Source organism: Chiloscyllium punctatum, chromosome 24, assembly GCF_047496795.1.
Source record: "Chiloscyllium punctatum isolate Juve2018m chromosome 24, sChiPun1.3, whole genome shotgun sequence".
NCBI lineage: Eukaryota > Metazoa > Chordata > Chondrichthyes > Orectolobiformes > Hemiscylliidae > Chiloscyllium > Chiloscyllium punctatum.
In genome coordinates this window covers 87,920,537-87,933,637 of record NC_092762.1, presented here as the reverse complement: position 1 = coordinate 87,933,637, position 13,101 = coordinate 87,920,537, and the positions used below count along the sequence as shown (strand labels likewise).

The 13,101-nt window shown below is 46.2% G+C and overlaps 1 protein-coding gene across 6 annotated transcripts in view; it reads left to right on the top strand.

Moving 5' to 3' along the window:
* cpamd8 (C3 and PZP like alpha-2-macroglobulin domain containing 8) overlaps positions 1 to 13,101 on the top strand; it is a 318,016-nt gene that overhangs the window by 278,127 nt on the left and 26,788 nt on the right. For 4 of the 6 annotated variants that reach the window (XM_072594465.1, XM_072594462.1, XM_072594461.1 and 1 more), the window contains 4 exons: positions 91 to 153; positions 1,808 to 2,037; positions 2,529 to 2,688; positions 12,418 to 12,492. In XM_072594465.1, the coding sequence (XP_072450566.1) occupies positions 91 to 153; positions 1,808 to 2,037; positions 2,529 to 2,688; positions 12,418 to 12,492 (528 nt within the window). The remainder of the gene's footprint in view (positions 1 to 90; positions 154 to 1,807; positions 2,038 to 2,528; positions 2,689 to 12,417; positions 12,493 to 13,101) is intronic. The other 2 variants (XM_072594464.1, XM_072594463.1) reach the window with 1 other exon arrangement.

Genomic DNA, 13,101 nt, shown 5'->3' with positions numbered 1-13,101 from the left:
CTGCTGGATTTATTGAGCTGCCTCAGTTGTTGCAGTGATGTCACGGTGAAGGCCTTCTGATATTTTTGTGTCTGTTCCCTGTTTTTCCAGATCCCGAGTGTCCCAACAGGCCTGTTTGTCAGTGCAAGGGGGGAAGGCTGCTGCTTAATGCAGGTAACACCACTGAATTGAAATCACTGGTTAATGAGCCGTGTCGGAAAATTTGATCCCTTAGTATTGGGTAAAAAGTGATTGCATTTCTCTGAGAGAAGCCACTCTGTCCTTCCTGCCGGCCTGGTTGATTTTTGATCCATCCAGTTGATCTCCCAGAGGAACGGTCAGCATCGTTTCATCAAATGGAAGTTATGTTTGTTGGAATTTGTTTGATGGATTATCCATGCTCTGGGCAGAGAGAAGCTGAACTGTACTTGGATTTCCAGAAGTCATAGATGGAGTTTAATTCAGATAAATGTGAGGTACTGCATTTTGGGAAAGCAAATCTTAGCAGGACTTATACACTTAATTGTAAGGTCCTATGGAGTGTTGCTGAACAAAGAGACCTTGGAGTGCAGGTTCATTTCTCCTTGAAAGTGGAGTCGCAGGTAGATAGGATAGTTAAGAAGGCGTTTGGTATGCTTTCGTTTATTGGTCAGAGTATTGAGTTGGGATGTCATGTTGCGGCTGGACAGGACATTGGTTCGGCCACTTGGAATATTGCGTGCATTTCTGGTCTCCTTCCTATCGGAAAGATGTTGTGAAACTTGAAAGGGTTCAGAAAAGATTTACAAGGATGTTGCCAGGATTGGAGGATTTGAGATATAGGGAGAGATTGAATAGACTAGGGCTGTTTTCCCTGGAGCGGAGGCTGAGGGGTAACCTTATAGAGGTTTATAAAATCATGAGGGGCATGGATAGGGTAAATAGACAAAGTCTTTTCCCTGGGGTGGAGGACTCCAGAACTAGAGGGCATAGGTTTATGGTGAGAGGGAAAAGATATAAAAGAGACCTAAGGGGCAACTTTTTCACACTCAGGGTGGTATGTGTATGGAATGAGCTGCCAGAAGAAGTGGTGGAGGCTGGTACAATTGCAACATTTAAGAGGCATTTGGATGAGTATATGAATAGGAAGGGTTTGGAGGGATATGGGACGGTTGCTGGCAGGTGGGACTAGATTGGGTTGGGATATCTGGACAGTTGGACCGAAGGGTCTGTTTCCATGCTGTACACCTCTATGACTCTATAAGTCACACGATAAGGTCTCACATCAAAAGGTTATTGAGGTAATTCCAAGTCCTTGGTGAACTGGCTAAGAGAGTGTGGTTAGAAGATTGGCTGTATGAAAACAGAGGGTGCACGGAGAGCCTGTGTTTCTGATTGAAAGGCTGTGATGTGTGGAGTCATGCAAATGCCTCAACATTTTATAATATACTCAGTGACTTACATGAGGGGAATGAAAGCGCGATGCCTAAGTTTGTAGATGACACCGAGATAGTTGGGAAAGTACATTGTGAAGATCACATAAATAGTTTGCAGACAGGTGGGCTGAGTGAGTCGATGAGCAAACATCTTGTTGATGGGTTACAATTTGGGAAAATAACAAAGCCTTTCAACTTTGGAAGGAAGAGTTAAAGCTGATTATTATTTCACCAGAGAACAATTGAAATTCTGAGGTGCAGAAGGTCTTCTAGTATGCAAGTACCAAACCGTTAGTATGCAGATACAGCAAGCATTGAGGCTGTTGGGGAGGACTGTTGTGAGAGTGCGGAGGCAAAGCGGGAATGGGGGTTCCTGCCCCATGCTCCCTGTAATCTCAGTTGACTGGTTGCAGATCGACGTGACGTACAATGTTCCTGACCCAGTGGCGAAGCCAGCATTCCAGCTCTCAGTCAACTTAAAGGAGCCAGAGCGTGACCAGCACCAGCACCATGCCAGGCCAGTGTCCAGGAACGAGAACCGCTCTGCACGATCCCAGAGAAAGCGTGCACTGGACCATGATGATGATCCAGCCTCGCACCAAGATCACCAGGAGTATAAGGTCACGGTGGAGGCATGTGCTAGGTACGAAACTCCCCAGAACACAGCCGGCTTGTCACAGACTCACTGCTTCCCTGTCAGTCACCTCCAGTCCATCTCTCTCTTTCCAAATGACCCAGTTCCCATTGATTTATCAGTCGTTTCAAGGCCCTGCCCCACACGAAGGTGTACACTCAGATTCTGTAGTTCTCACTGTCACAACCCTTTACAGCGTTTCTCCAACCCCGTGCTGTCCCTGGGAGTGTTTGATGGGGATGGTGTAGAGGGAGCTTTACTCTGTGTCTAACCCCGTGCTGTCCCTGGGAGTGTTTGATGGGGCCGGTGGAGAGAGAACTTTACTCTATATCTAACCCGGTGCTGTCCCTGGGAGTATTTGATGGGGACGTTGTAGAGAGAGCTTTACTCTATATCTAACCATGTGCTGTCCCCTGTCCTTGGGAGTGTTTGATGGGGATGGTGCAGAGGGAGCTTTACTCTCCATCTAACCCCATGCTGTGGCAATGTTTCTTCTACAGATGGTTGCATTCTGGATCTTCAAACATGGCAGTCCTTGAGGTCCCTCTGCTGTCTGGGTTCCGAGCAGATATTGAGGGTCTTGAACAGGTAGGAGCACCCCTGTCCCTGGCAATCAGACTCAGAGTAAACCTCCATTCCAGCTGTATATTTCACACAGAGGTTTGTACAGTATTAATCATTAATTCTGTTCCTGTTTGAACTGAGCCTTGTGTATGGTCTCACGAGTATGACTACAATAATGTTAGGAGCGGATTACAGTATCAGAGAATTATTGAATGTCTCCAACACTGGAAAAAGGCTATTTGGTCCATTGTGTCTTTACGAGCTCCCTGTAAGAATAAATCAGCATATCCCACCTTTTGACTCTTGTCCCAGTTCCCCTTGGTGTGGTATTTGACCCTGAGGTGTGTGGCTGAGACCATCTGCTACATGTTCTGTAACAATGCACACCCACTCCTCAGCTACTGAGTCTGCTTCACATCTCATTACCTTTCAACCTGACTATTCCAGTGTATCCCCTTTAGAGTCAGTTGATCTGTCTCCTACACATTTGAGGCCATCTTCAATTCTGCTTCCCATATCCCAAATCCTATTGACTCCTGTTCCCCTCTTACCTCATTGACCTGTATCCACTCTCAGCCCAAACACGGTCATCCTGTTTTCCCATATCCCCATTGACTTGCCCCACCCTACACTTCTCTCATTTCCTCCAGCCCCTCAATCCTCAGTATCTACATACCCTCATCCTGCTTTCTGGAACATTCTGGATCTGATTGGATCCCTTACTGATGGTTGCACATCAATCCCTTGGGCCTGTGGTATGCTCTCTCTCTCTCCCCTCCCCCCTCCACCTCACTCCCTTGGTTAAAGATGATCCTTAGGACCTGCTCTTTTCATTATTTGTTGAATATCGCATCATACATTTCCAGGTCAAGATATGTTTGACAGTCAATGCTGTGAAACACCATGGAATTTTTTACTACATCAGAGGTGATATAGAAATGCAGCTGTTACATATCTCATTCCTTTCGCAATTTCCTTCTATTATTTTCTGATTCATAATCACCTTGTTTTGTTTTAAACATATCAATTCACTTCATCACTGCAGAAGTAACGAGTCACCTCTCATCTCTCACTCTTATTCTTTCACTCTCTCACACACACATTCTTTCTCTCTTTCCCCTGTACTTTCTCTCTCCCACTTTCTTTCTGTTTTGCTCCCTCTCAGTCTGTCTATTACTGATTCTGTCTGTTTCCCTCTGATCCTGTCTCCTTATTCTCATTCTTGGTGACTACCTTTCTGAAATGGTTAATTGAAACCATTTCTACTTGGTTCCTGCCGAAGGGACCAATGTGGATTATTGCTGTGTAGTTTTGAAGTTGGTCACTGGCTGTGGGACGAGGACAGATACATTTCTTTGGGCAGGGTTATGAGATGAGTGATGCCTGTGAGTATAGCATGATGTGCTGAAATGCTGCATTGAGGATCAGGGGCTGGGCTGTGTCTTTGTAACTGCAGTTTACAGCTGTTTATTGGGAGTTCAATCTCTGCAACATCTGGAGTTAATTTCAGCAGAGACTCTCTCGCTCAGAATGTTTGCTATGAGTATTTTGTCCATATGGCTCTGCCTCCCAGAGAGAGAGGGTCTCACTTGAGCCTTGTTCAGCGGAGGATGACAGGTTGGGGGTGGGAGCTGCTGGTTTTGTGTTTGTCAGTATCTGCCCCGTCTCGCTGGTTACAGCTTTCTCTGAAATTGACTGCATCTTGTGTTCCTGATGCATTGGCATTTCCTGAGTGGCAGGTTTAACGTTTTGTCCCTTGATCCCTGAGTGACCTTTCTACTCCCCACCCCCTTCCCCCAGATTAATGCTGATGTTAATCTGGCAGCACAAGCCCTGGCTCTGAGCTGTTCTGGGTAGAGTTAGCTGCCGTGTTGAGACCCCGTGGAGTTGGGGGAGGGAGCTAGGATTTATTTGGATGTAGAACTTTAACTTTCAGCTGGGGCTGACCTGTCCTGGTCTCCTTTCCTGAACAAAGTTCAGTGACAACAGTGAGTTTAAAAAGAGAAGGGTGGGGGTGTTAAGGCAGAGCTGGGCACAAGTGTGAGGCTCAGCACAGTTGAATAGCATTCTATAAGGAAGGGCAGCCATCTCACAATATAATGTGTAGTACCTGGGGGTGTTGTGATGGTTCAGTGAGGATTGTTGGTTCGGGATATCAGAAGAGCTGTCTGATCCTTAACATCCATTGAAGGGAACAGTGCAACCGCAGGGAAACTACGGAAAGACAGTGCGGCACTCCCTCAGTGCTGACCCTCCGACAGTGCGGCACTCCCTCAGTGCTGACCCTCCGACAGTGCGGCACTCCTTCAGTGCTGACCCTCTGACTGTGAGGCACTCCCTCAACACTGATCCTCCGACAGGTGCGGCGCTCCCTCAACACTGATCCTCCGATAGTGTGGTGGTCCCTCAGCACTGACCCACCGACACTGCGGCACTCTCCTCAGCACTGACCCTCTGACAGTGCGGCACTCCCTCAGCACTGACCCTTCGACAGTGCAGCACTCCCTCAGCACTGACCTTCTCATAATGCGACACTCCCTCAGCACTGACGCTCTGACAGTGCGGCACTCCCTCAGCACTGACCCTTCGACAGTGCAGCACTCCCTCAGCACTGACCCTTCGACAGTGCAGCACTCCCTCAGCACTGACCTTCTCATAATGCGACACTCCCTCAGCACTGACCCTCCGACACTGCGGCACTCTCCTCAGCACTGACCCTCTGACAGTGTGGTGCTCCCTCAGCACTGATCCTTCGACAGTGCAGCACTCCCTCAGCACTGACCTTCTCATAATGCGACACTCCCTCAGCACTGACGCTCTGACAGTGCGGCACTCCCTCAGCGCTGGCTGGTGATGCAGCAATGTTTGGCCCCAGGTTAAGGACGGGACATGAGTTAGGGTGCCTGCCTGAGTTTGTTATCCCGGCCCAGATGTTCCCAAAGTGGGGACAGGAGTCCCGAGGTGCCTGAGCTGATATTTTAGGGTGATGATCACTGGGCTAGCTGTGGGCATTTATCTCTCCACCCCCAGAGGCGCTCTGCCTTTATTCCTGATGAAAGGCTCCGGCCCAAAACGTTGATTTTCCTGCTCCTCGGATGCTGCTTGACCTGCTGTGCTTTTCCAGCACCACACTCTCAACTCTGATCCTCATCATCTGCAGTCCTCACTGTCTCCAGCTGTGGGCACTGCAGAGCCCTGCCCTCTGTCCCCTGCGCTATCTCACCATCTCCTCCAAAAGCTTCCCCTCCCCACCTGCACTCTCTGTTCACACAAAGGGCAGAGACTCATAATTTTCCAACTCGGGAATAGTGTCATAGGAAAAGATGTGGAAAGCATTGGCCTCATGGCTTTGTCTGTCTGTTTAATGTTTGTCAGTAGATGTGTTTCTGTGATATAGTTCACCCTCCTCTGACAGGACGGTTGATGAGAGGATGATCGGAGTTAACAGGGAATATCGTTCATGTTATTAACCTGGTGCTTGCTGTAACCATTGGCAGTGGCTGACATTGCTCAGCCTTTCAGAAAAAGGAGGAAAATATTTAAAAAACGGAATCTTCCTACATCCAAGTGAAGGGAACTTGAAAAGACTGGAGAGTTCAGCAAAGCTCTGGGATCAGCACAGTGGGTCACTGATGGGGTTAAAGGTTAAATTTCACAGGCAGGCAGTGAATTATTTGAATTACTCAGCCTGTCAGAAGCTGTGAAACATGGGACTTTCTCAGTTGCCAAAGATCTTGTTGAAGGAGTGTTTGAATTGAAGGTGGTTTTTAATGGCCATATCCAAGGTATAAGTCCAGTTTTAATTCCAGCTCCAATTGGCTATTGCTGCCCTGATCAAAACCTTTAACAATCCTGACACTTCCAGCCATTCAGCCCATCTGCTCCATGCTGATATTCCTGCTCCACATGATCCTTCTCCCACCCTCCTTTTATCTCACCGTCAGCCCAATGTTCTCATTCTTTCTCCCTCATCTATTTGTATAATTTTTCCTGGAATGGATCCATATGATAATTTAAACAACTGGGAGATCTGAAGCCTCCATAACTTCTTCCCCACCCTGCGCCCCAATAACCTCCACAAACCCTGGGAAACCTCCCATGCCAGCCCCGGTGGTGTACCACAGGGATCCATGCTGGCTCCCTTATTGTTGGTGATGTATAATAAATGATATAGATTAGAATGTGGAGGGTTGATAAGTAAGTTTTCAGATTACATGAAGATTTGCCCAGTGGTCAGTAATGATGATGATGATCTTAGGTTACAGGAAAATATAGGAGACAGTGAGGTCTGCAGATGCTGGAGATCAGAGTCGAGAGTGTGGTGCTGGAAAAGCACAGCTGATCAGGCTGCATCCGAGGAGCAGGAGAACAAACGTTTCGGACATAAGCCCTTTCTCAGGAATGAGGCTGTGTGCCGAGGGGGTGGAGAGATAAATGGGGTGGGGGAGGGGTGCTGGGAACAAGGTAGCTGAGAGTGCGATAGGTAGATGGGGGTGCGGGTAAAGGTGATAGGTCAGAGAGGAGGGTGGAGCGGATAGGTGGGAAGGAAGATGAACAGGTAGGACAGGTCATGAGGGCAGTGCCGAGGTGGAGGGTTGGAACTGGGATAAGGTGGGGGCGGGGTGGGGGAGGGAATGATGAAACTGATGAAGTCAACATTGATCCTATTTGGTTGGAGGGTCCCAAGCGGAGGATGAGATATTCTTCCTCCAGGGATCAGGTGGTTAGGGTGTGGCGATGGAGGAGGCCCAGGATGTTGCATGTCCTCAGTGGAGTGGGATGGGGAAGATGAAGTGTTTGGTCACAGGGCGGTGGGGTTGGTGGTGCGGGTGTCCCAGAGTTGTTCTCCGAAGTGTCTCTGAAGGGGAGACAGGATGCCTACTTGCAGAGCGCTTCATAGAACATCTCCAGGATACCCGCACCAACCAACCCCACTGTCCCGTGACCAAACACTTCAACTCTCCCTCTCACTCCGCTGAGGACATGCAGGTGCTGGGCCGCCTCCATTGCCACTCCGTAACCATCCAGCGCCTGGAAGATGAGAACGCCTCGTCTTCCTCCTCAGAACCCTCCAACCCCAGGGCATCAATGTGGATTTCCCCAGTTTCCTCATTTCCCCATCCCCCACCTTATCCCAGATCCAAACCTCCAACTTGGCCCCACCCTCATGACCTGCCTACCTGTCCACCTTCCTTCCCATCTATCCACTCCACCCTCCTCTCCGACCTATCACCATTACCCCTCAGCTTCATCTACCTATCACACTCTCAGTTACCTTCCCCCAGCCTCACACCTCACCCCCTCAGCTCACAAGCCTCATTCCAGGAACATATAGGCAAGTGGGTCAGATTGGCAAATCAGTGGCCGATGAAATTAAACCCAGGTAAGTGTTAGGAACAAGGTAAATGAGTTGTCAGTGAATGATAGGACACTTGGAAGAGGAACAGCGGGATCTTGGGCTGTTTGCCCAGAGTTCCCTTACCCTGGCAGGGCAAGGCAATTGGTTAGACCAGAAGTCGTATAGGACACTTGCCTTTATCACTCGTGGCATAGATTATAAGAGCAGGGAGGTGATGTTGGAGCTGTACAGAACTTTGGGTTGGCCTGTGGCTGGAGTACTGTGTGCAGTTTTGGTCACCATGCGATAGGAAGGATGTGATTACATTGGATGGGGTGCAGAGGAGATTCACCAGGATGTTCCTGTGGATGGAGCATTTCAGCGATGAAGAGAGGCTGGATAGGCTCAGGCTGTTTTCTTCAGAGCAGAGTAGACTGAGCTGGGGAGCTGCGAGAGGTGTGTTTGACCGGCATGGACAGGAAACAGCTGATTCTATCACCCTTCGTTGAAGGGTCAATAATGAGGGGCATAATTTGAAGATGAATAGCTGGAGGTTTAGAGGGAGCTTGAGGTAAATCTTTTTTTCGTCCAGAGAATGGTGGAAATCTGGAATGCACTGCCCAGGAGAGGAGTTGAAGCAGGAAACCTCACAACCTTTTTAAGAAATAAAGGTGGTTAAGCTTGGGCCATTGTAACATTCAAGATTGTGGACTAAGTGCTGGAATGTGGGACTAGTGTGGGTTGGTCAGCCATAGACTCGATGTGCTGAAGGGTCTCTTCTGTGCTGTGTGACACTGACCTTGGACACTCCAGGGACATATCCCCTCACCCCGGCTTGGACGTCCTGCTGCTACATTCCAGAGTAGTTTTCCACGGACTGATTGGAGATGGTGTGCCCTGTTTGGTGTTTTGTGAAGTGGGGAAGCAGAGCACATGGGGATGGGACAGTCTGCTCATGCTGTTCCCAGCTGTGGCTGTGGAGACATTTGGAGCTGTTCATCACATCAGCCTGTGAAATGCAGCTCTCACTGGGGAGCACCATTCTCCATGGCGCCAGAGTTACAAGAAAAGATCGTAAACTGTCTGTCTGTGACGAGTGACTGCCCTTCCATCCATGAAATATTATCTACAGGTTTAGGGGCCTGTAAAACCCCAACACCAAATTAAAAGTGGCACTTTACTTGCCTCAGATGGAAGTTTAAGTTGCGTGCATTTATCATGGGGCTTTATTTGATGGAATGTTTGTACCAGTCAGTGTTTTATGAAGTTTCTCCAGAGACTAAGTAATAATTCTTGTGATGAAATTACAAGAGGCAAAATCTGGACTCTCTGACTCATACAGACAGACCCTGCCTTGTTACTCTGTGTGTGTCGTTTGTGATTCCCCAGTTGCTCCTGCCCAGCTCAGGTTAAAGAGGTTGCCCTGTCACTGTCCAGTCAGACCATGAGGGAAACATAGACAGAAACAGGGTCTCATACTTAAGCGACTACAGCTGACTCCGGGGAATCCCATTAAAGACCCCACCCCCACCTCCGTTAAAATAAAGATCATTCAGCAGAGAGCCCGGGTCACTGTTATAGTTGGACATAACTTGAAACATTTCTGGCAGACTGGGGTTCTGTGTTGAAGCATGGCCCCAATCACAGGGACTGACCAGTTACCTGTTAGATTGAGGTTCTGTTCCTACTGAGATATATTGAGATATACTGAGAGCACAGTGCCCAAGATCAGCTCCATATCTGTGATGTGATCACCCTCTGCCAATTCGAGGCTAAATCTTTTATAACTTACTGATTATGCCCTTCTACAGTATTGTGTTTTGTTCTAGGCTCCAACTTCAGGATGATGGAGTTGAGGAGAGGTTAGAGAAGATCTTACCAAAATGTTATCCAAAACAATTACGTATAGCGATTGTAAAAGCTGGAATTATTCTCAAGCAGAGCAGAAAAAGTTAAATGGAGATTTAGTTGAGATGTTCAAAACCACCAGATTGCTGTTTCCCCAGGCAGGAGGGTCTGTTACCTGGAGAAGACAGATTTAAGATAATAGGAAAAGAGCCAGAGGGTGAAGTAGGGTTTTTTAACCATGAGTTGTTGTGATTAGAAGCATACTGTCTGAAAGAGCCGGGGAAGCGAAGTCAGTAATAATTTGCAAGAAGAATTTGATAAAGATCGGAATGGGAGAAAGAGCAGGAAGTGAGTCTAATTGAAGAGCTCTTTCAGAGAACCAGTACAAAATCGATGGGTCAAATGTCCTCCTGTGCTGTGAGATTCTGTTATTTTGAGCATGAAAGTAGATGTTTAGCCTCTGGATAACCTTCCTGAAAATGTGAGTGTACTGTCTAACTCTGATGATCCTCACTCTAGCAAGGTTTATAGAAGTCTCCATAGTCCCAGAACGCTGTTATCTCATTAGAGACTGATGGTTGGTGGTGGCTTACCCTGCGGTTTATCAGCTCCCAGTTATTAATTTCCCAGTCCTATCCTCAAGGGTTCCACCCTTACTTTAGTGACTGTCTTATATATACATGAAAGCTCTCCCTATTTTCTTTTCATATTTCTTGCCAATTTACTTTCATAATCAATCTCCTTCCTTTTTTATTTGTTTTTTGTAATTGACTGCTGGTTCCTAAACCAAAAATACCCAATCCTCTGGTCTCCCACTTGTTTTTGCAACTTTGTGTGCCATAGTATTTGGTTGAATGATCGCCTTGACTATTTCTGTTAATCACTGGGTGGAGCATTTTTCTTATCAAGTCTTTCTTTTTAACTGGAATAAATATTATTGAGTGTAATACAGTTTCTGCTTATCTACTGACCTTCTCCTCAATCTCTTTTCCCAGTCCACTTTACGCTGCTTTTTCTTCTGTCCTCTGTGTTTGCCTTTATTTAAGTTGTGGACCCTGGTTTGAGAACTGAATTTGAAAAATATTGTGATTACTAGTTTTTAGAGGATTCTTAACCACAACACCTCTGATTAATCCCATCTCATACACGTTACTAGATCTAAAATAACCTGTTCTTGGTGGGTTCTGCAATGTACTGCGCTAAGAAACAATCCCTGATTCAATCTACAAGTTCATTCTTGATGTTACCCCTGCCTGGTTGATTTGTCCAGTTATTATGCAGATTAAAGTCACTCATGACCATTCTCATACACCTCCATTATTTTCTGATTTATACTTTGTCCGAGAGTGAGGCAGCTGTTCAGGGACCTACAGGTGACCTCCTTTCCCTTGCTATTCCTTATTTCCAATTGATTCCACATCATGATCTACTGCACCTATCATACCAACAATCCTTCATTAACAAAGCTACCCCACCTCCATTTCCTTTTGTCTATTTTTATGTAACTCTGAATATCCTTAAATATTGAGTTCCCAGTCTTGATCCCCTTTTAACTATGTCTCTAATAGCAATGAGTCATGTTCATTTCTTCCAATTAGTGCCACCAGCTCATCTACCTTATTATAGATGCTGTCTTCATTCAGATTAAGAGTCTTAAACTTTTAAGTTATCATCATTTGACTCACTCTGTTTGTAATTTTTGCTGCACTCTTCTGTTTAAGTATTTTTACCTCTTTGCGTAACACTTTAAATGGCAGTTGCCTATGTAAACTTTATAATAAGTAGATATATCGTATGTAACAAAAACATAATTTATAATAAATATATTATCGTAATTGTCCAGCGGAGATACTGCAGAGTTCCCAGCACCAGGGGGGACAGAGAGAGAGAGAGAGAGAGAGTGATTTCTCAAAGGCACTGTGAACATTTAATCCATACCTTTTGAGTAATCTCTCAATCACAACTTGTTTTTACGACTAGTATTATTGACTGGTTTTGTAAGCTAATTGATCAAAAGATTTTTAAGATTCATCACTAAATTAAAGTTTGATCCCATTATGCCCCTTTATCTAAGGAAAGACAGACTGCCATTGGAGGCTCACTAAGCTAATACTAGGTAGAGAGTGGACTGCCCAACGAGAGGTTGAGTAGATTGGGCCGGTACTCATTGGAGTTTACAAGACTGAGAGGCAAACTTATTGATGCAAAATCCTTTCATCAGCAAGGGCTTTTGCCTGAAATGTCAATTTTCCTGCTCCTGGGATGCTGCCTGACCTGCTGTGCTTTTCCAACATCACACTCTCGATTCTGTCTCCCTTGTAGGTGAGTCCAGGACCAGAGGGCGTCAGCTCTGGGTAAAAGGTCACCCATTTAAGACACAGTTGAGGAAGGAATTTCTTCTTTCAGAGGCAATCTGTGGAATTTTTGCCAAGAAGACTATTGCAACTGTGTCAATAAATATATTGAAGGCTGAGTTTGCCAGATTTTTAAACAGTGAGGAAACTGAGGGTTATGGGAAAAAGGTAGGAAAGTTGAAGGCACAGAGGTCTTGATGGGTTGAATGGCCTCTTCCTGCTGCTATATCTTATGGGCTTATGTCTAAATGAGAGAAATGTAACTAAACTCTCTGTTCTTCATAGCTGCTCCTGGGTAAACAAATTGAACTAAAACGATATGAAGTGGATGGAAGGAAAGTTCTGTTTTATTTTGATGAGGTAAGAGAAAAATTTTCTAAAGAATAAATAAAATAACCATGTTGCTAGGAAGAACCTAACAAAGACCTAGAGGTTTAGGTGCATAGTTCCTTAAAAGTGCGTGCTAAGGAAGACATTTGGCACGCTTGCCTTCATTGGTCAGAACATTGAGTATAGGAGTTGGGACATCGTGTTGCTGCTGTACAGGACATTGGTGAGGCCCCTTTTAGAATACTGCGTTCAATTCTGGTCCCCCTCTAAAGGAAGGATGTTGTTAAACTTGAGAGGGGGTAGAAAAGATTTGTAAGGATGTTGCAGGAACCGGAGGGTTTGAATTATATGGAGAGGATGAATAGGCTGGGGCTTTATTCCCTGGAGCATCGGAGGCTGAGAGGTGACTGTATAGAGGTTTATAAAGTCATGGAGGGGCATGGATAGGGTAAATAGACAAAGTCTTTTTCCTGGGGTGGGGGAGTCCAAAAACTAGAGGACATCGGTTTAAGGTGAGAGGGGAAAGATATAAAAGGAACCTGAGGGGGTAAGATTTTCACACAAAGGGTGGTACGTGTATGGAATGAGCTGCCAGAGGAAGGGGAGATGGGTACAATTACAATATTTAAAAGGCATCTG